The 20,178-nt window shown below is 41.8% G+C and overlaps 2 protein-coding genes across 2 annotated transcripts; both read left to right on the top strand.

Moving 5' to 3' along the window:
- The first annotated feature begins 213 nt into the window (after positions 1 to 213).
- LOC134513069 (sulfotransferase 6B1-like) lies at positions 214 to 7,255 on the top strand. The gene is made up of 7 exons (XM_063329120.1): positions 214 to 478; positions 1,478 to 1,617; positions 2,284 to 2,373; positions 3,021 to 3,147; positions 3,930 to 4,024; positions 4,544 to 4,700; positions 5,666 to 7,255. The coding sequence occupies exons 1-7, from the start codon at positions 277 to 279 to the stop codon at positions 5,794 to 5,796; spliced, it is 942 nt and encodes a 313-aa protein (XP_063185190.1). The 5' UTR covers positions 214 to 276; the 3' UTR covers positions 5,797 to 7,255.
- A 3,979-nt stretch (positions 7,256 to 11,234) lies between these two features.
- LOC134513068 (sulfotransferase 6B1-like) lies at positions 11,235 to 18,534 on the top strand. The gene is made up of 7 exons (XM_063329119.1): positions 11,235 to 11,505; positions 13,776 to 13,921; positions 14,372 to 14,461; positions 15,165 to 15,291; positions 15,726 to 15,820; positions 16,233 to 16,389; positions 17,352 to 18,534. The coding sequence occupies exons 1-7, from the start codon at positions 11,304 to 11,306 to the stop codon at positions 17,480 to 17,482; spliced, it is 948 nt and encodes a 315-aa protein (XP_063185189.1). The 5' UTR covers positions 11,235 to 11,303; the 3' UTR covers positions 17,483 to 18,534.
- Positions 18,535 to 20,178: the final 1,644 nt, after the last annotated feature.

Below are 20,178 nucleotides of genomic sequence, written 5' to 3'. Positions count from 1 at the left end.
AGTTGGGAGTTAAGCTCTTTAACCTAAATGCAATTGCATTTTCTTGTTTTTCTTGTTTGTTTACGTCAACTTCCGTTGATTTCACAAGGTTCAAATGACCCAAGGTCTTTGACTGGAGTTGCGTATTTCTTTACAGTTTCAGGAGAAGTAGTAAATTATTGCTCGCGGGGTCAAAAAGCCAGACCACAACCCCCTATTAAAAGGTAATCTGTGACACTCTTTTTCCGCATAGCATTTCACACTGTGACAGAGCCTGTGTGCGAGAGAGAAAGAAGAATGGAGAAGTCCAGGAAAAAATTTGCTGATATCATAGATAAGGCAATGGCTGCTGCTAATACAATGGATCGTGATGAACTGCTTTTTTCTTACAAGGGGATTCTCTACCCTGCTACTTTTTGCAGTCCTGAAGTATTCAGAGCCATGGAGTCCCTTGAAGCCAGACGTGATGATATCATTTTGGCAGGATACCCTAAATCTGGTGAATATAGTTTTCTTTCTTCATAAATAAAGTTATGTAATCACAAATAAGTAGGTTTGTACTAAATATATATAATATAAATATGTGTATCATACGAAACATCTATTATATGAAATATATATTATACAAAATATATTATAGTAGTGTATAGATTTATATATTAATATAATATAATAAAAATATACAATATAGTATATATTAATATATAAATCAATACACAAATATCCTATAATAATATAATATATACTAAGTAGATAATTATATATTATATGATATATAATATTACATAAGATAAAGTTTTTGCTTTTTTGTCATGTTTTCTTTTCGAAGAAATGCTATGCACCAGAACGCAGTTATTAAGACTGCAGTGACAAAGATGTAGGTACCCAGGGTCCAGAAGTCAGGAAACAATAAACTAAAGATGGGAGTTCTACAGAGCCTTTTTTATGTTATGAATAAAAATATTAATAAATGTGTGTAGGAAATGTCACTTTAGAGAATTTCTGCCTATGGCAAAGAAAGTGAGCACATACAGCACAATTTTCAGATCTCCTTCTCCTGTGTTGAAGTTCTGTGATCCATCTTTCCTCCCAAGATAATCCTGTGCAGCACGTCAGAAGACATGTATAATATACTAGGTTTTGACGTACAGGTTTACCACCCCAATCCCTCTTATAGTTGTCACAATAAAAATTTATTACATTAATGCATGTTTTCCTATTTGAATCTTAGTGGTTCTTCTCCTTTATTAGGTAATTTAAAATATACAAGTTAATTTACGATGTACTGAGACATTCCAGTGGGACAAATATATCCTTATAAAGAGCAAAGGTAGGACCCTGAATGGCAATTGTTCAGATAGTCAGCAGTGATTGTATCACATGAAAGGAGACCAAGCAACTCACCTGGTAGTACTACCTACCTCTTGGCTTTCCTGTCAAATCCATTTCTGTTTATTCCAAAGGTGAAACAAAAAATTCTGTATTTTTCCCCTTTCAGGCACAAACTGGGTAGGTCAAATCTTAAATGATCTGTTAGTCATATTTGAAAAGAAAACACAGAATAAAGAAAGCAGCGTGAATGATGAAGAGCTAGAAGAATTCCCCTACCTTGAAATTGGAGATACTGGGAAATATGAGGTGGGCACAGAATACATATGAAAGTTGTCAAAGTGTTGTGTTTCAAATACTGAATATATGGTGTGTGAAATATTCCACTGTTTGATAAGAACTCTCCCATTTCTCTCTATGTGGCATCTGGTCAGGATGAATTTCATCTGCATTGCCAAATACTGAGGGATAAATGGACGCTTCAGACAGCTTGAGAGGAGCACATACTCATTAGATACGCCGGAACTGCAGAAATTCAACGTTAGCATGTTTTGCATTTGAGAACACTTTCATGAAATGCCAACTACTGAAAGAGCGGCTTTTCTCTCTTCTACTAGCTTTTCTTCCTTACCCCTTCTCTCTCCTTGAGATCCTCAGCTTTCACATAACTCCAGTTGGGATCTGCATCTTACCTTTAGATTTGATCCCTTGTCTAACAGAACGTATTAAATTCACTATCAGTGAAGAGAATTAGCAATGGATAATCTTGTTCCAAATGCTCATTCGCAGGGGCTTTTGAAGATTAGAGCTACTCAGAGCAGTCCACTAAAATCCCAGGATAACACTCACAAGGAATAAGTCCTTCTATCAGCCAATACCTGTTGATAAGTTTAGCAAGGCAGTATTTTATCATAGGCTGATGAAAAGAATACTTGTACTAACTTAACTGTTCTTTCCTCCTTTCAATTCTTAAAGCGAATGAACAAATTACCTTCTCGAAGAGTTATATTTACTCATCTTCTTCCTGAAAATCTTCCAAGGTCTATCTTCAAAAATAAAGCCAAGGTGAGTGCTGATTTTAACGGCTTGAAAGGAAACACTCCAACAGATTTTTTTAAAAGCCAATTTAGTACTTTTCTGCCAATTTTCAGAATGAGCCTTAAACTTAAGTGTTTAGCCTGGCCATTTCTACATGCCTGTTTAAGTGCTGCCATTCATCTCACTTAATCTCAGTACATCCCTATTGATACCTTCGTGTCAGTCTCCACAAGTGAGATGAAGGGGACACAAATACTCCAGCAGTAAAATGTATTTTGACACAATTTCCTATGGGAAGCATTTTATGGTGTAGTTACAAGTGAGGGCTCCAATGTGTCAGGTTTCAGAGAGAATTTGTATTTTAGTTATTTTCCCCCACTACCTAAATGACGAATGATGCTTGTATTGAGCAAAACATACTTAGATTCTGCATAATTATAATAATATAATAATTTTGCATAATTATAATATCTGTAAAATATATTTTAATAATTATAGGCACTCATCTTCACAAGGTATTGAAGCAAAGTGAAATCCTTCACATTCTGAATTCTGCAAGTAGTATACAAGATATTAGAAATTCCACAGACTGCAATCATAAAGTAGATTATTGTTTTCTTCGTACTATAGTCTATTATGTCTTTCTCTACTAATAAAGTATTTTTTTTTTCTAGATATTGTTGCTGATTCGCAATCCAAAGGATGTAGCTACATCTTTTTACCATTTTACCAACAGCATGTCTCCTCTTCCCTCCTATGAGACCTGGGATGATTTCTTCGTAGCTTTCATGACGAAGAAAAGTACAGTATATTCTTTTGTCTGTGTCAATTATTCAATGCTTTGACTCTGTCTAAAAACCTTGCACTTTGTAAATCAGCTTCACTAGGATTTTTTGGTTTACAGTACAAAAGCAGAGATTAAAGACAGAAAGTTAAAAAATTTAACTAAAATTTACAGTACTTGTCTTACTGCCTGAGGATAAATCCTTATCAAAACCGCACTTCCGCAAACTTCTTTAACTTGCACAAACTGATATTTTGATCTTTTCTCTGGAAGAAGCAGTTCCTCATTGCGATCTTGGATCCCCTTCATCTCCTCTCTCCAGTACCCATTATCTTGTGCCCATGCAGACATCTGAACACCTACGTGCCAAATTGGACCAGAGGAGTGATTTGGACTAAGTCTAGTGCATTAAAAAAGAAAGAAAATAATCCCACTGGTTTAAAATTTCATAAATTCTTCAATTTTGCATATCACACAGCCAGCAGAAGGTTTTAAACCAGATTAAGTGAGTCTGCAAGATGGTTTGAATACTCTTTGCTGGACTCATATCTGTCTCGAAATACTAACAAGTTTTTCTGTACTGATTTACAAATTGTATCATATGCCTGCGACTTCTGTCAGAAGAGCCTGGAGCAGAACCCCATAATTCCCATAGAAGGGTGTAAACTCTGGCATAGGTAGGATTAGTAATGCCCATGGCTGAGGGATCAATTTAAGGAGTAAAAATTGGTTTATTTCATAAGGTTCTTGTCTAATCTTCATTTGTGCTTCATCTTAGTATTCCTTTTGTTTCATTTAGTGCCCTGGGGATGCTATTTTGAATACCTTTCCAAATGGAACAAATATGCTGCTGATGAAAATGTTATGACAATAACTTATGAAGAGCTAAAAGAGGTGAGGTTACCAATAGTTACAAAAATTTTATACTTCAAAGAGCATTTGTTTCTTAACCTTTTAACCATTATATTCATGTAGTGTATTCAAACTGTGTGATACTGTATGAGATAAAATCTTGTTTTAAGGGAAGGAAAGGTGAAATTCAAACTTAAAAGTTTTTTTAAAATTTTGTTCGTGAAAATAATTTTCTTGTTTGCTCTTTAGCTGTGATATAAGCCCAAATCACTGTAAATCAAAACACCCCACAATTTCTGGAGGGAAGCTTTCATATATTCAACAGCGTAGATTTTGCTCGACTGTAAATCTCGTACAATCTTTTGTGATCTATAGGAAGAAAGCTCTTATCTCCTCTGAAATAATTATGGAGAAAAGAAACACCATGTACCACTCCAGTCCCACTGAATGCTATGGATATTCTATATATGCAGCCAGCAGAGATGTAGGGAAGTGCAGACACCTCAGAAAGCAGTGTAATTTGCTTGAATATCATGTGGTATGTTGCATTCCTCTTTTCAGAATCCGGTCCTGGGTGTCAAAAACATAGCTGCTTTCTTTGGGATTTCCTTGACTGAGAAAGAGCTTCAGAGCGTGGTAGAGAGGAGCAGCTTCCAGTCAATGAAGAAGAACTCTCAGAAGACCCACGGGGCATTTGGCAATATTCTCTTTCGCAAAGGTAGGAAGCTCCAAGAGGTCCAGAGGTAGAAATTTCACACACTCAAGAACTTGGGCCCATCCTGTGCTTCTTTTTTGCACATATATTAGCATTACAGATTAGCATCAAGCATGTTATCACTGTTACGGTTGAGAAGACTAGTCAAGGAATGCTGTTGGGGAAGAGACCCAGCAAGGCTCTGGCAGCAGGCTGCAGGCAGCACAGGAGAAGCAACCGCACACAGGAAATTTTAGAGGCCCACAGATGACTGGCAGGAAGGAGGAATTGTAATCTATCTGAACTCCTGTCCACCTCTGTGCCAACACCAACAATTCTTCAGCCATTAGAGGCCTACCTGAGCAGGCAAAACTGGGCCAAACTCAGCCTGGGTGGGATGATCACACTTTTTAGGAGAGTATAGGATCTCCTGAAACGGCCACTGCCAATCCCCTGTTCACAATCACAGTTTAGAAGGAAGCCAAGCATGCAAGCATCAGGTAGATAGAAAAGGGGGAAAGAAAGGGAACTACTTTTGCAGTGTAGTGGAGACACACATGAGAGGGCCAACCTGGCTGTCAGAATCTATTTCTGCATTTTATGTTAAAGAAGTCAATGCATAGGAACTCAAGCTGCCAAGGGAGCAGAAACTCAGCTCTGCCTTCTGACAGATGATTCTGGCCTTCATAGTCTTCCACCTTATCAGTTATAACTGACTGTAGTGAAGAGCTGCAGGGAAACAGGACTTCAGGCTGCTTTTTTGGACACAGCCACCTGAAGAGCCGTACGTTCTTTTGCATTATAGCAGTTTCACAGAGCTGTAGCTACACTGACTTCATGAAATTATGTTGAGGCAAAAATGAGTGAAGTTTTATCTTGAAAAATGGACCAACTCCATTTAGTGTACAATGGAACAAGAATGACAGATCTATAGAATAAAACAGTAATAAAATTTCTTGTTTTTCAAGAGTTTCTTTGCTTCTTTGAAGGTGGTGTAAGTGACTGGAAGAATCTTTTCAGTGAAGATCATAATGAGAAAATGGACAAAGCATTTGAAGAACACGTAGGAGGAACTAAATTGGGAACAAAGTTAAAGTATGAATTGTACTGTAAAGTCTGAAGAGTAATGAAATGTGGTTACAGCAAGAGCTTTCCAATGCATTCTCAGATCACCTGAATGCTTTATGCTAGAAAACTAGATCAAATGATCCAAGTTTCTTAGAATTACTGTAATAATCACATTGCAGTGGCCTTTACAGTAACAAAGATGAATAGCAGACTTCTGTTTTAAAGGTGGTATCTTTGGCTTGCTGTGTTTACACTTATTTGCTCAATAAAATGGCAACTAAACATATTCAGATAAACTTAACAGCCCTGTTTCAGTAGCTGTCACTTGGAAGGAAATGCCTCTTTTCTATTTCTAGCCAAACACAGTCTTTCTATGCTACTTATAAATATTTACTGTGTAGATTTATTTTTTTTTTGCAAACATGTTTCAAATAGGCAACATCTTCAAAGAAAAGACCACTAGCAAAAATATGGATCTGACACAACCTTAATTAACGACAAAGGATATCTTCCCCATGACTTCAGCACAAACTGGATCAAAGCTAGAGGGAGGAGAATGAAGGGGGATGGTGATCAGCGTACTTAGGGACTTTAATCTCTCTGAATGCAGAATTTCAAGATGGATTTCAGATTATGATCTGGTGTTAACAAGCAAGACCCACTCAGAGGCACTGCTTTTATAGAATCATAGAACAGCCCAGGTTGGAAGGGACCTTGAAAGATCATCTGGTCCAACCTTCTTCTAAAGCTGATTAATTCTGCATGGACATTTAGAAATGCAGAGCTTTGCAAAGAAATAGGAATGCTAGAAATAATACTTTAAAAATGTGAAAAAATGAATGGATTCAAAAGCAAAGCATCTGAAAGTCCTGACACAAACCATCTTTGAACAACTAGAAATTACCTGTAAGAATCCAGAAAGGTACCAGATGATTGGAGAAGGACATACATAATAGCTATGTTTAAAAATGTGTGAAAGAAGTATCCAAATAGAGCAGTCACCTTAACTTGATTCCTGGAAATTTACTAGCCAAAATGACCTAACAACCAACCATGAAACATTGTGAGGATAATAAGGTGGTAAGGATAAACCATGTCAAAGCCATTTGTGTTCCTTCTTTAAAAGATAACTCACCTCTTGAATAAGGCATAGACAGATGATACAATAGATGACAGCATCAGAGAGGTTCTGGAATTGTATGACAAAAGAGGCACAATCTGTATCAACAAATTTATGGCTTCATATGTGGGGATGGCAACTTACAAATGTGGTTACAGAAATTAAATTAAAGTGCTGAAAGTAGATTTGCATTCCTAGAAATTCATACAACATCGACAAAAGGCATCCAGAAGCAGGGTCATCAGCAGCAATGCTTGCAGGAATATCCACTTGTTTACATGTCTGTTATGAAGTTGGTTGCAATAGTGTGCTCATGGTCAGACTGCATATACTGGATGACAGCAAAATTGGGAGAAAAATTAAAGCAATATCCTTTAATGGTGAGTCCTGGTCATATTCAACATTGTTCTTAACACTAGTGGACAGACTAAAATCGGTATCATCAATGATTGACTTTTAAGCCTGGGGATCAGAACAGAGGGCTGAAAGTACTGGGGGAAATGCGGAAACAATTCAAAACATCATAACAAATTGAGAAGAAGGTCGGAAAACACGAAGTTCAGTACAAGTAAGTATAAAATGCTATTTTTAGAAAAGAGGTACGAAAGGCACAAGTACTTAATGGGGGCAAACCAGTCAAGCAGCAACTGGCATGAAAAGACCTGAGGAATCATGCTCAGCAAGGCCTAACATGGTGAAAGTGCTGGGAAAAAAAGTCAAATCTTATTCTACAGAATAGTCTACAGAAACAGGAAGATCATACATAAGACACAGATAACAATTGTTACAGCCTGTGGTTGCAGGTCATCTAAACTAGAGAACGCCGCTTAGGGACATTGCAGAGAAATTTAAGGAAGCATATGACAAGGAGAAGACAAGCATACTTGATATCTTAGCAGTACATGGGGAGGAGTAGAAAATCACATTAAGTCCTTTCTAGATCTATACTTGTATGCATCTTGGAATACAGCAGACCAGCTTTCCATGTTCTTACTGATCCCTTGTCTGTGTTAATGTTTCTTGCATTAATTAAATTGTCACCAAACACTCCAGTTTATGAAACAGGCAAGACTTTTCCAAGTCTGACTTCCTCATGTGATATTTTTTCCCCAATTAGATCCACACCACATTTTAGAGTTACATTCTGCATTCCCACTCACTCAATCCGATTGCAATTTCATGGCAGCTTTTGGGTTTTCAGACACTGATATTGCACGAGAGAATTTGCTTGCAGTGGGGCTTTCTAGGCACACTGGGCTTTAAGAAGTAAATGTGAGTAGCACATATACTTTATTTAAGAAGGAGAAATCATTGATCTTAAAAAAATTTACTCTTGGAGCATTTTTGGATGCGTTATTATGTAGGTAGTTGTTTTTGAGTCTGGAAATAATCTCTGCAAAGACTGTGTGCTACACTGCTCACAAGGGAAACACAAGCTCTATGGGTTATTCGGGAGATGGTAATACTGTATCACCACTACTTTATTGAACTAATCAGATTGAAACTAGTTGTAGAAGACCTAAAGTAAACAGTAGACATGGCCTTGCTGATCTGATGGAAAACCAGACCTGTTTCTGAAGTTAACCCTCTCCTGTGTCATTCCAGGGCTATTTGTTTAGTTCTTTTCTGCCCTTAAAATCTCACCCTGAAGGACAGAACTATTCAGACCAGTGACACCTCACATGCTTTTGCTCCATTAGAGACACTCTGTGGGCCCTTACATTCAGTGGGATAAGGAGTCGGGAGAGGGGAGGACCGAAAAGGCAAGCTGCTATGTCAGAAAATGAATGTAGGCAAAAAGACTTTATGAACGAGTAACAATTTGAGGGGGTGAAAAGTAAGAAGAGGTGAAGGCAGTGAGTGTGAGAATCAATTCATAAAACCTTGGGAATCTCTTTTCAAGCCAAGATATAGTTGACTGACACAATAGCACTGGTTTTCAAACTTTCTCACTGCTAGATCTTGAAATTATATATTTCCACTGAAGAGGATGCTTACATATATTTCTGTCCATTTGCTTTAAAGAGGATGAATAAACGAGAAAAATTACGCTAAGCATCTCCCACCTCATGTCCTTTCCCCGATCGTTTTTCCAAAACAAGGCTAAGGTGAATCTTGTCTTTGCGTTGCACTGCAAACACTCCTGCTAACAGCATTTCCATCCAAGGCTGATTTTCACGTAGATGAATTGAACAACCCTGAGTTTTCCTTGGGCACCATGTGAGCTGCACCACAGTTGTACAGCCTCCCTGTGGGGTCACCTGCTTATCCCGAGGCACTGGGCTGCTGGGCAGACAGTGCTGGGACTGGGACTCCCAGGACCCTCAGGACACTTGATTCCCCTGAGCCTCTCCAGAGAGACAGGGCTGATCTCTGCAGCTCCTGAGCAGCCTGCCAGGCAGCTGAGACAGCATCGAGGGGCCCGCTCATGAGTAGAGATCAGGGTCCAAGGGTTAAAGTACCAGGAGGCACCCATGGCCCCAGTGGTTCAGGTGACAGGTTGTTAGATTTCACATAGAGGTGTTATAGTGATGTGGATCCCTCAGGATTCAGGCAGCTGGATCTGGAGGCAGGAGGAAAAATGCTAATTTCTTGTTGTATTCTTTAGTATTGGCAAATGGGAGGAGATTTTCCTTTGCAACTCAAAGTAAACACTTGGACAGAAAACTGAAAACAATAACAAAGCTGGCAGAAGTGATAATAAATGAACAGTGTCTCCAGTTTTTGTGAGTAAAATAGCACTGATAGAGAGAACAGCTCCAAGAAAACGGTCTGCTTTGATAGTTCTGCAGTTTGGGAGACCAGAAAAATAATTTTAAATGATTCTTTACAGGTAACTGTAAGCAATCTTCCAAGTCTTACAGTTGTGCTCTTGATTTGACACCTTCTCGTGCTTAATTAAGCTTGTGTATAGGTTTGCTAAGTGTCTAAGGTCCATTTATGAAGAAAGAGACAAGGATGGGATGCACATTTGATATATGGATAGTGAACAAGACCCATACTATATTCAAGGGAAAGAAGAAAGAAAGAAAGAAAGAAAGAAAGAAAGAAAGAAAGAAAGAAAGAAAGAAAGAAAGAAAGAAAGAAAGAAAGAAAGAAAGAAAGAAAGAAAGAGAAGAAAAAGAGAGAAAGAGAAAGAGAAAAGAGAGAAAGAGAGAAAGAGAGAAAGAGAGAAAGAAAGAAAGAGAGAAAGAAAGAAAGAAAGAAAGAAAGAAAGAAAGAAAGAAAGAGAGAAAGAGAGAAAGAGAGAAAGAAAGAGAGAAAGAGAGAAAGAGAGAAAGAGAGAAAGAGAGAAAGAAAGAAAGAAAAGAAAGAAAGAAAGAAAGAAAGAGAGAGAAAGAGAGAGAGAAAGAAAGAAAGAAAGAGAAAGAGAGAAAGAAAGAGAGAAAGAAAGAAAGAAAGAAAGAAAGAAAGAGAGAAAGAAAGAGAGAAAGAGAGAAAGTGAGAAAGTGAGAAAGAAAGAGAGAAAGAGAGAAAGCGAGAAAGAAAGAGAGAAAGAAAGCAAGAAAGCAAGCAAGCAAGCAAGCAAGCAAGAAAGCAAGAAAGAAAGAAAGAAAAAATTCCCTCCATAGGGTAATTCAGCCTTCCTGTATTGCATGTTTCTTTTGGGATGATCTGTAGAGATACTTATTTTTCCACCTCATTACTCCTTATCTTCTGAAAAGGCATCAGCCAGAATACCAATAACTTCGCCATCAAGAACAATTTCACCCGAAGATTATATTACGGACATGCGTAGAGAGAAATAGATCTGAAGTCATACAGGTAGAATTTGATTCATGTTAATGCAGAAATCTAGGTATTAGAGCTTTACATGAAAGTAACCCTCCTGTAGGATTTGGCAAAGTAAAGGTCTGAAATGTGAGTATTTAATCATGACAAGTATGGCTTAGGTGATACTTGTCCTTAGCCCTGGAGGTATCGCCTGAAGTGATGATGTTACAGTGACTGACTGCAGCACAGAGCCACCACCTGGAAGGCAGTTGCACCCTCGGATGTGTATCCATTAGTGGAGTCAACAGCAAACCAGGTTGAGATCCACTATCCACACGTCCACTACATGCTGGTTGTCCAGTTTGTAAATTGCACTGCATTGCTCACCAGTTAAAAATATTTCAGGTAATATCCTTTATAGGTCTTTCTTTAGTTTCGTTTAACATTTTGAATGCTATTAGTTGTTACCCCAATAGCAATGCTTGGTAAAGAGCAGACTCCTGTTCCTAGTATCAGCTGCAGCAAAGACTCCATGTCACTATTGTCAGTCTCCAGTCCTGTAATTTCATAAGGAGTTAACAGAGTACAGAGTTAATCAGTGACTTGTACCTTCATTCCTGAGCAAAAGCCCTATCTGATTTGCTAACATGTTGCATAAAGTTTTTCTGCATTGTGGAAAGACAGCCTGTATCTGTTTGTTTGAAGAGTTCCACAGGGATACAACCATGAGTAGAAATAGGGAGAGAGTCATTGAAATACTGGAAAATTCTTTTGCACAGGGTGAAAAAATTCCCCCAGAAAGCATGCTGTTTTCCTACAGAGGTATTTTATACCCTGCTACAGTTAGCAGCCCAGAGACTTTGGAAGCTCTGAAATCCTTTGAAACCAGGAGCGACGATGTGATTCTAGCAGGCTATCCTAAAACAGGTGAGTGTTGTTTTCTTGATAAGTAGACAAGTACATAATGCTGCAATCCAGAAGTTTGTGCCATCATTCAACATAGCAATAATACCTGAGAAATCTTATGGTGACATCAGACTTCACAGGATCATGAAATCAAGTTGTAATGCATCTCTGGAGGTCAACTAATATGACCTCCTGCTCAAAGCAAGGGAAAGACCTAACCTTCAGAATTGGGTTTGGTTGCTCAAAGCTTTGTCCAGAAGAGCTTTGAAACTTTGAGGGTGGAGACTCACAATCCACTGAAAATCTGTTGCAGTGTTTTCCCACTATAGTGTTCTTTTGGGGGTTGTTTTTTTTGTTTTGTTTTCGTTTGTTTGTTTATTTGTTTTTTACTTCTATGTAGTCAGACATCCCCTTGTTGTGATTTGAAATATGTCCCTTTTGTCATTTCCTGGCCAGTTTTCAGAAGAGTTGGCTCTGTCTTCATAAGAACCTCCAGCAGTGGAAGACTGCAGTGACATTCCCCCATGCCCTATGTTTTTTCCCTCCAGCCTGGGTAAACCAGGTCTTTCTGTGCATTCATTTACTCCAGCTCTCAGTGATTTCAGTGATGTTCAGCAGGACTCTCTCCAGATTCCCCAGATCTCTTGTGCTTCAGTACAGGAACTGCACATAATATTCAAGTGGTGAAATCACCAGTATTGGGTAAAACAGGATAATCACATTCCTTGATTTTCTGACTACATTCTTGCTAATACAGGAAAGTATGTTTTCACCCTACTTGCTGCAAAGACAATACAGGGAATATATCCTGCTAATGAAGGTGGAAGGACTGTTGTTTCCATAGACTTACTGCACTGCAGAATGCAGGTGATTCCCATATATCTAAATGGAGGGAAAAACATGAATGCTACCAGGCCTCGGATTATTTCATCTCTCTTTCACTATGGGCATTTTGAATTCCTTCATTTTTTTCCTATTCACTTCAGAGAAATATCTTAACAGGTCCTTTGCAGACAAAGAGGAATTGTTGATCCTTATCATATCCACTTTGTGTGCGTGGGCAGAAATGGTTCAAAGATGTGAGGGTCCACCTACATATCCCAGAAGATGTCAGTTGAAAACTGAGACTTGGCTTTCCATGCCCAGTCCCTCACACACCAGTTGCACCAGGTTGCAGAGGCCAAGACAGCTGAACCTGATACAAAGATGGTGACAAAGCTTGACAGTCTGGTGGTTTGGTTGATGACCCCTTCTGTTATGGAAGCCTAGCTGGGGGCTGGGAATGAGGCCAAACTGAGGCCAAACATGTGTTGATCATGAACAGACCGCAAAATGAAGCTGGTCAGAAGGAGGGAACAGAGTGTTCCCAAAGACAACACTGTGGAAGGAGAGGAAAAACAGCCAAGGCACAACTCAGTTGGCCCTGTACTGAGAACACCACTGCTCTTGAGGAATTTCCGCAAGGAGTAGTCTGAGGTGACCAAAAAGTGCCAGAGCTGGAAAGAGCAATAGAGATCTGCTTCTGTTTCCACTGAGGGATGGGATGTCTTTCTGAAGCAAGCAGCACAGCACTCCACAATGTCTGGTTGACAGCTCTGTCCCTGTTCGCTTTTGGCATGCCCTTGTTGATAATTGCCTAGTGGCTATGGTTCAGCCCCACCCAGTAGCTAAGCCAAGCCCCACACAGATGCTTGCTTACTCCACACCAGTGGGATGGGGGAGAGAAACAGAAGGGTAAAAGTGAGAAAAGTCGTGGGTAAAGAGACAAAAATAATTTAATAAGTAAAGCAAAAACCACGCATGCAAGGAAAGCAAAACAAGGAATTCATTCACTACTTCCATTGGCAGGCAGGTGATCAGCAGTCTCCAGGAAAGCAGGGCTCCGTCATGCGGGACGGTTACTTGGGAAGACAAACTCCATAACTTTGAATATCCCCCGCTTCCTTCCTTTTCCCCCAGCTGAGCACGACTTCATATGGTGTAGGATATCTCTTTGGTCAGTTAGAGTCTGCTGTCCTGGCTGTGCCCCCTCTCAAGGTCTTGTGCCCCCCCAGCCTACTCGCTGGTGGGGCGGTGCTAGAAGCAGAAAAGGCCTTGAAGCTGTTTAAGCACCTTTAGCAATAATTAAAACATCCCTGTTTTGTCAGCACTGTTTTCAGCACAAATCCAAAACACAGCCCCAAAACCAGCTACTATGAAGAAAGTTAACTGTCTCCCAGCCAAAACCAGCACGCCCACCTGTTGACAGGATAAGGTACAATATAGTGCTACTGGTGTCTTCATCCTTTCAGGAACCAACTGGCTTGACCAAATGGTGAAGGAGTTGGAATCAGCAGATGCCAAATATACAGAAGAAGAAATGAAAGAGAGAACAAATGCTGAAAAGAAGCTAGAGACATTTCCACGCCTAGAATTTGGAGATCCTGGGATATATGAGGTTGGCAGGGACTGAAAATACTGGCAATGCTCTTCCTACAGGTAGTAATAGCTGAAAGACCGGCTGATCTTAGAGGCAATAGAGACCCTAGAGCCTTAACAACTGCTGTGGTCTGCACAAGTAGCATGTGCTATTGCCCCTGCTGTCCCAACGCAAGGGTCTTAGTGCACAGACAGTGCCACAGAGGGCTCCAGCCTGGACCTCATGGGTGTGATCAGTAACACCTTCCTTCTGTGTGTCCTGTCCTCAGGCCTGTCTCATGTGAAATGGGGCTCCATGTCAGAACTTGGTAGAAGCTTATGCTACCAGTGAATCCCTGTGGATTTTCCAAGGAATAAGATCCTTCTTCTCTGGTCTCACCTTTTCATATTACTCACAATTCCTCAAAAGGCACATGTCACTGAATAATCTTCTTCTGTCCTGTTGCATTTCTTCCCACTTTCTTTAAAGAGGATGAAGAAAATGCCTTCCAGAAGAATTATACTAACCCATCTGCCACCTCATCTCCTGCCCCCATCGGTTCTCCAAAGCAAGGCTAAGGTGAGTCTTCTCTTTGAATCACACTGCAAAAACATTTCCACCTCAAATTAGCTTTCCTCTGTTTGTGTGAGATGTGTTTTCTGCACTTTCACCTGGGCTGGTCAATGCACAGGCACATTTCCAAGGTTGAAGAGGTGGAGTGCTGTGTGCTGAGGCTGTGAGCAAACATCCTCTCCCAGCAGCAGCTTTGCTGAATCAAGAAGTTACTGTCAGCGGGCTTGTTGCTGGGAGTCACTGTCCCTTCAGGTCTCCTTCAGAAAGATGCTTACAGGTCTGTGTCAGAAAACTGAGCAGGACAAGCAGTTATTCTGTTAACTTGCCTCCAAGACCAGGGTACCTGTGGAAAGCCCACTACAGTCTGGGGCTAAGATAGTCTTCAATGGGAATTGCTGCAGAGAGCAGCAAGGGTACACCCACAGCTTGCTTGTGGATCTCCTGTTTGGTAGTCCATGAGCTCATTTCTCTGGATTGGACCTACCTCAGAGCTATGTCCCAAAAGCATCACTGAAAAGCTTCTTGTTTTCACCCAGAGGCTCACATTCACAGCATTTGGCCTGACAAAACTCTGATTTCTTGATCAAGAAAAGGAATTAGACCAGCATTGTATTTTCTGGTGGGTGTTAGTGAATATGTGATACGTTGAGAACATGGCATTTTGGTCAGTCAAAAAATCAGAACCAAATTATGTGTTTTCTTGCTCCAGATCCTTGTGCTGGTTCGGAACCCCAAAGACACGGCTGTCTCCTATTACCACTTCTACAACAACATGCCAGTGCTGCCGTCCTTCGCCTCCTGGGATGAGTACTTTGCAGCCTTCATGAATGGGAAATGTACTTTGCCCTGCATCCTCTGGCATTCCTCCCTACATGAGGGGCATACGTGTGACCCTGTGCATTGGAATCCTACCCCAACATACCTTACCAAGGCACTCCCAAGACAGACAGATAGACCATGTTATGGCTGAAATGGGGAGCACCAGAGAATCAGATTTTCTTTAGTCTCTAACTCAGAACAGAGAGATCATGAGAAAGCTTTAGCCTGACTTTTCCATTCCCACAACAGAGCTTGTGGTTTGGTGCTACCTAATAGCCAGAGCTGGGGGATACTGCACTGACCTTAGCCAAAAGAACAGACATGTTGAGCCAGTCACCACTTCACCATCCTGGCGTCACGCTTAGAGGGCTGTCTGGGCTGACTCCTCTGATTTGGTGAAGGCCTGTTTCGGGGAATAGCCTAAACAGCTGTGTCTCTTCTTTGCATGCAGTGACCTGGGGATCCTACTTTGACCACTTAGTGGAATGGAACAAATACATCGACCATGAGAGGATCATGGTGATAAGCTACGAGGAACTCAAAGAGGTGTGACATCTCACCCAGCTCTTCCTTGATGTGCAGCCCTCCTGATCTGTATGGCTGTGGGGAAGAAGAAACTCTTGGGCCAGGCCTGTCTGCCCCTTTTGAAGGGTGCGGCTTTCTGAGATACTTTTTTATGTCTGGGGGAGGCCCATGCGGTTAGGAAGAGGATAGCCTTGCCTATTAGTGGAAGGAGTCATATCTGGCACAGACACAGTTGCTTTTTGGAGTGAAGAAAATGCTTTGAAGCTGAGGCGACCATGTGTGGTTTCCCTCTCTGTCAGAGGTCTTAGGATTCCTTGGTGACACTATGGGAGACAGCTTCCTCTGCTGGGCATCCCGCCAGGTGCTGGCTTCATGCCACAGCCACAGTGTCAAGTCTTTTGGTCTCACCTCTGTGCTATGTTCCTTTGGCCAGGACCAGATACTGGGAATGAAAAGGATTGCTGCCTTCTTTGGATTCTCCCTGTGTGAGGAAGATTTTCACAGAATTGCCAAGGCAACAAGTTTCCAAGCTATGAAAGAGAAATCCAACGAAACCCATGGAAAGTTTGGGGATATCCTATTCCGGAAGGGTAAGTCTCTGCAAATGGAGAATCTGCCGTCTAAAGTCTCCTTCTGAGTGGACCTTCTCACTTAGCTGTGATCTTACTGGGGTCTCCGGGAAGAACAGGTGAGGATGAGGTTCATGTAACATCCTGTACAACAAGCCTCTGCTGTTGGCAGGATTTGGGGACTGTTTGTGAGAAACATACCAGAGTGCCTCAACTATCCTGGCTTAAGGTCCTCAGCCACGTTGCCCTATTTCCCTGTGGTAGCCCCAGTTGGTTAGGCAAGTGAGGTGTGAAGGTGATGCCAACAATTATGCACCAAATCTGCTTGGGCTTGATGATTGCTCTTTACAGAGGGGTCATGGTGTGGTCTTTGCCTGGCAGTCAGGTGATGAGGCCAATCCTGGATCATGGATCCAGGCTGCATGTGTCACTTCATGAAAGTCCCCTTTGAGAGGAAGTGTGCTAATGGGACATGAGTCTCTTGAACCTGAAGGGAATGCATTGTTCACTGCCCTTCTGGCATCGCAGGCATCTTCTTGTTACGTCCTCAGTGAGAGCTGAGGAATACTCTTAATATGCTTCCTCCCAATGGGCATGTCAGTGGTGGCCTCAGAGATGGTCCTTCACAGACGTGAGGTCAGGACTGGAGGTCTGGCAGCACAGCTGCTCCCCATGGCATCAAGAGTCTTTGGTTTCTAACTACCGTAGTCATGGGCTTGCTTTAACGCCTTTCCTTCACCACTCCTTGGAGGAAGAAGGATTTAACTGCTTTCCTCTCTACCACCTACCCCACTTCCCCAAATAACTTCCTGCTTCAGATGGAGGCATTCACAAATGAGATTTCCCTTGTGACAAAACCAGGTTCCCCTCTCTTCCATGTAAAGTCTTCATGAAACCACATTGGAAACCCTCTCTGAGGAGGGAAGGTATACAAGCAGCCTACCAGCAATGCACCCTCAGTCTTTGGTACTTGTTGTACACAGGGATTGTTGGGAACTGGAGAGACCTATTCTCTAAAGCTCAGAATGAAGAAATGGACCGAAAATTTGAAGACTGCCTAGGAGGAACAAAGCTGGCAGCAAAGATGAAATACGATGTGTACTGCAAGGCCTGAAAATAAGCAGATGAGCAGCATGAAAGCAATTCATGCTTCAAAGATGATTCTCCAGAGGTGGACCATCCTCATATTTTATGCCCATGAGAAAAGAGAGAAACCCCTAAGAGAGGTGCCTGGCAACTCCAAGAATTCAGGTGGTAATTCTTAGGCATGTGCTGGGCCTAGGGTGTGTGTTTCACTTGAAGCAACCAAATAAAATGTGTGAATGACTCGAGTGAATGCCTGGCATCCTTCCAGGAGGGAGACGGTGCACAGGCATCATAGTACCAGCCTGGTGGTGTCCCTGTGACTGCTTCGTGGCCTGAGATGGTGAACAAGGTCCCTGAGGTGCTCAGTGGTGAGGCACAGTGACCAACACAGGGCCTCTCCTCCTGGGGCACAGTGGGCTTGACATGTATTTGTGGTGTGAGTCTGAAACCCCAAATGCCTGTGTACAGGCATAGCATGATAGTCTGGGTTTTGACCCACCATGGCTACCATGGTGTTGACATTTGTACAGAGAGGCCAGAAAGGCCTTTGGCACTTTGTCAAACTCCTTACTTTGGTTCAGGGTGGGACTTCTGGAGCTCTTGCTGCCATAAACTATTGGCATCTCTGTGGACAGTTAGGTAAGTGGCAAGTGAGAAGACCCATGACCTTTGAATGGAAGGATCTGGGGAAAGAAGCCCCTTGATGACCCTGTTGCTAAACTATTAAAGCTGCACTTGTTTGACAATAAATACATTTGTGCTACATAGGTATCATTTCCACACCCTCTTTGCTGGTATAAATGTCCTTGCTACATCTGTGCAGAATATGTTGCACAACCTCTTGTCACAACCACTCTTTTGGAGAACCACAAAAGATAAGGAAATGTCAACTCCACCTGGCAAAGGGAACTCAGTTCCTTGGAAGAGGGATTCCTCTTCCGTATTCCCAGGCAGATAAATCTGCAGGACTCTCACACCAAACTAAGATTAAAAACTGAGCAACCAGCAACCAAAAATGTATCAACAAAACTGTGAAATTGTCAAGGCCCTGTCAAAGCCCTGACTGTCCCTGACAGCCCCCCTGGAACTCCCCCCACCCTGCCCACGGCTCAGGAACCCGTTTCAGCCCCACAGGGCCATCAGACTCTGCCCCAGCCATGCTGCAGCAGAGCTGGTCTCCAGCTCCCCACAGCCCTGTCCTCCCTGGCCATGGGCCCCTCCGAGCCGGGCCCACCCATGGGCCCATGTCCCATCCCATCCTCACTCATCACTCTCCCCAGGGAGGTGCCCCCTAGGGCTGCCCTGCTTCCCCCCAGATGCCCTGCTCCTGGCTGGGGGTGGGAATGGCCCTGGCTGCCAGGCCCTGCCCCATGTCTCCCTGACAGGGACAATGAGGAATGTTACAGATTTATCTCTGATGGGCCACTCACAGCCTGCTTCTCCGTTAGATTTTCTAAGCTTCTGTGCAAGAGCTGCCCATGTGAAATTGCTCTGCACAAAGAGGTGTGTTTATTTGAACCTGATGATTCTGGGTTTGTAGGTTTTCATTTCCAGAACAGCAGGACTTCATCTAACTCTGGGCTTCCACGGATGAAAAGAGACAGGCCACCATGCCCCATAATTTGGGGATTAGCAACATTTTATTCTATTTCTTGATCCATGCCTTTTACTATTTCCTATATGGTGATATCAAAAGCTATCTCAACAACGGAAAGCCGTGTGCATCTCAGTGTATGCAAGGAGCTGAACAAGGGAAGAAGCCTGACCAGAAATGTGGAAACAGCCACTGAAATATTCATAAAGCCTTTACTAAGATGAAAAGATGGCATCTCAAGATCTGTTGTTTTTTTCTCCTGCAAAGGCATTTTGTAGCCTAAGGGCTCTTAGCAGCCCAGAAACTTCAGAAGCTCTGAAATCCTTTGAAACCAGGACTGACGATGTGATTCTCACCATTTTTCCTAAAATGGGTGAATCTTGCTGGCTTGGTGAAGAGTCCACTGCTGTAGTCCAGATGTGTGTGACCGCATACATCACAGCAATAACGCCCACGATGAGTTAATGATGACTTCAGCCTGCTGTGGAGGCACAGGAGCAGGGATTGTTCCATGGAGGAGGGCAGGAGGACTGCTGTTTCCATAGATCTCCTCCACTGCAGGACGTATGTCATTCCTGTGTGCTGGGTGGAGGTATAGGCACACCTACCACCCAGCCTGTTGGACCTTTTTCCTCTCCTTTCCCATGCTTTTTAATCCCACCATTTGGTATTACTGGATACCTTCATGTTTTCTCCTAATCACTTAAAGAAATATATTAACAGGTAATTTGAAGAAAAAAAGAGGAGGTGATATTTTATCTGCATTACCTTCACTTCATGCTCAACCTGAATTATTTTTTTCTCAAACAGGAAAGGTATAAAATTGTGAGGTCTCATGTAAATATCACAAGTATTTTAGATAACATTTGGCATTTGAGTTGTAACATTTCAAAGTTCCAAACTTAAAAGAATCTGCTAGAAAATACTTTATGTGACCCATTTTAAACGTGATGTGGCCAAGATTCACCCCATTTAATTAGATGGTGTGGTGGTGAATGATGAGTAAGCTGACAGAAATGCAGCCTAACTTGCAACTTGCCAGGGGGAAAGGGCTTCTGGTTTCTAAAGCAACATTTCACACAGAAATTATAGCAATATGACTTGGAGAGATGAACTCAGACTCTCCTGCT

The sequence above is a fragment of the Chroicocephalus ridibundus genome, chromosome 3, assembly GCF_963924245.1.
Source record: "Chroicocephalus ridibundus chromosome 3, bChrRid1.1, whole genome shotgun sequence".
Lineage (NCBI taxonomy): Eukaryota > Metazoa > Chordata > Aves > Charadriiformes > Laridae > Chroicocephalus > Chroicocephalus ridibundus.
Note: the sequence above shows the minus strand (reverse complement) of the source record. Positions and strands in the feature narration are given on the sequence as shown.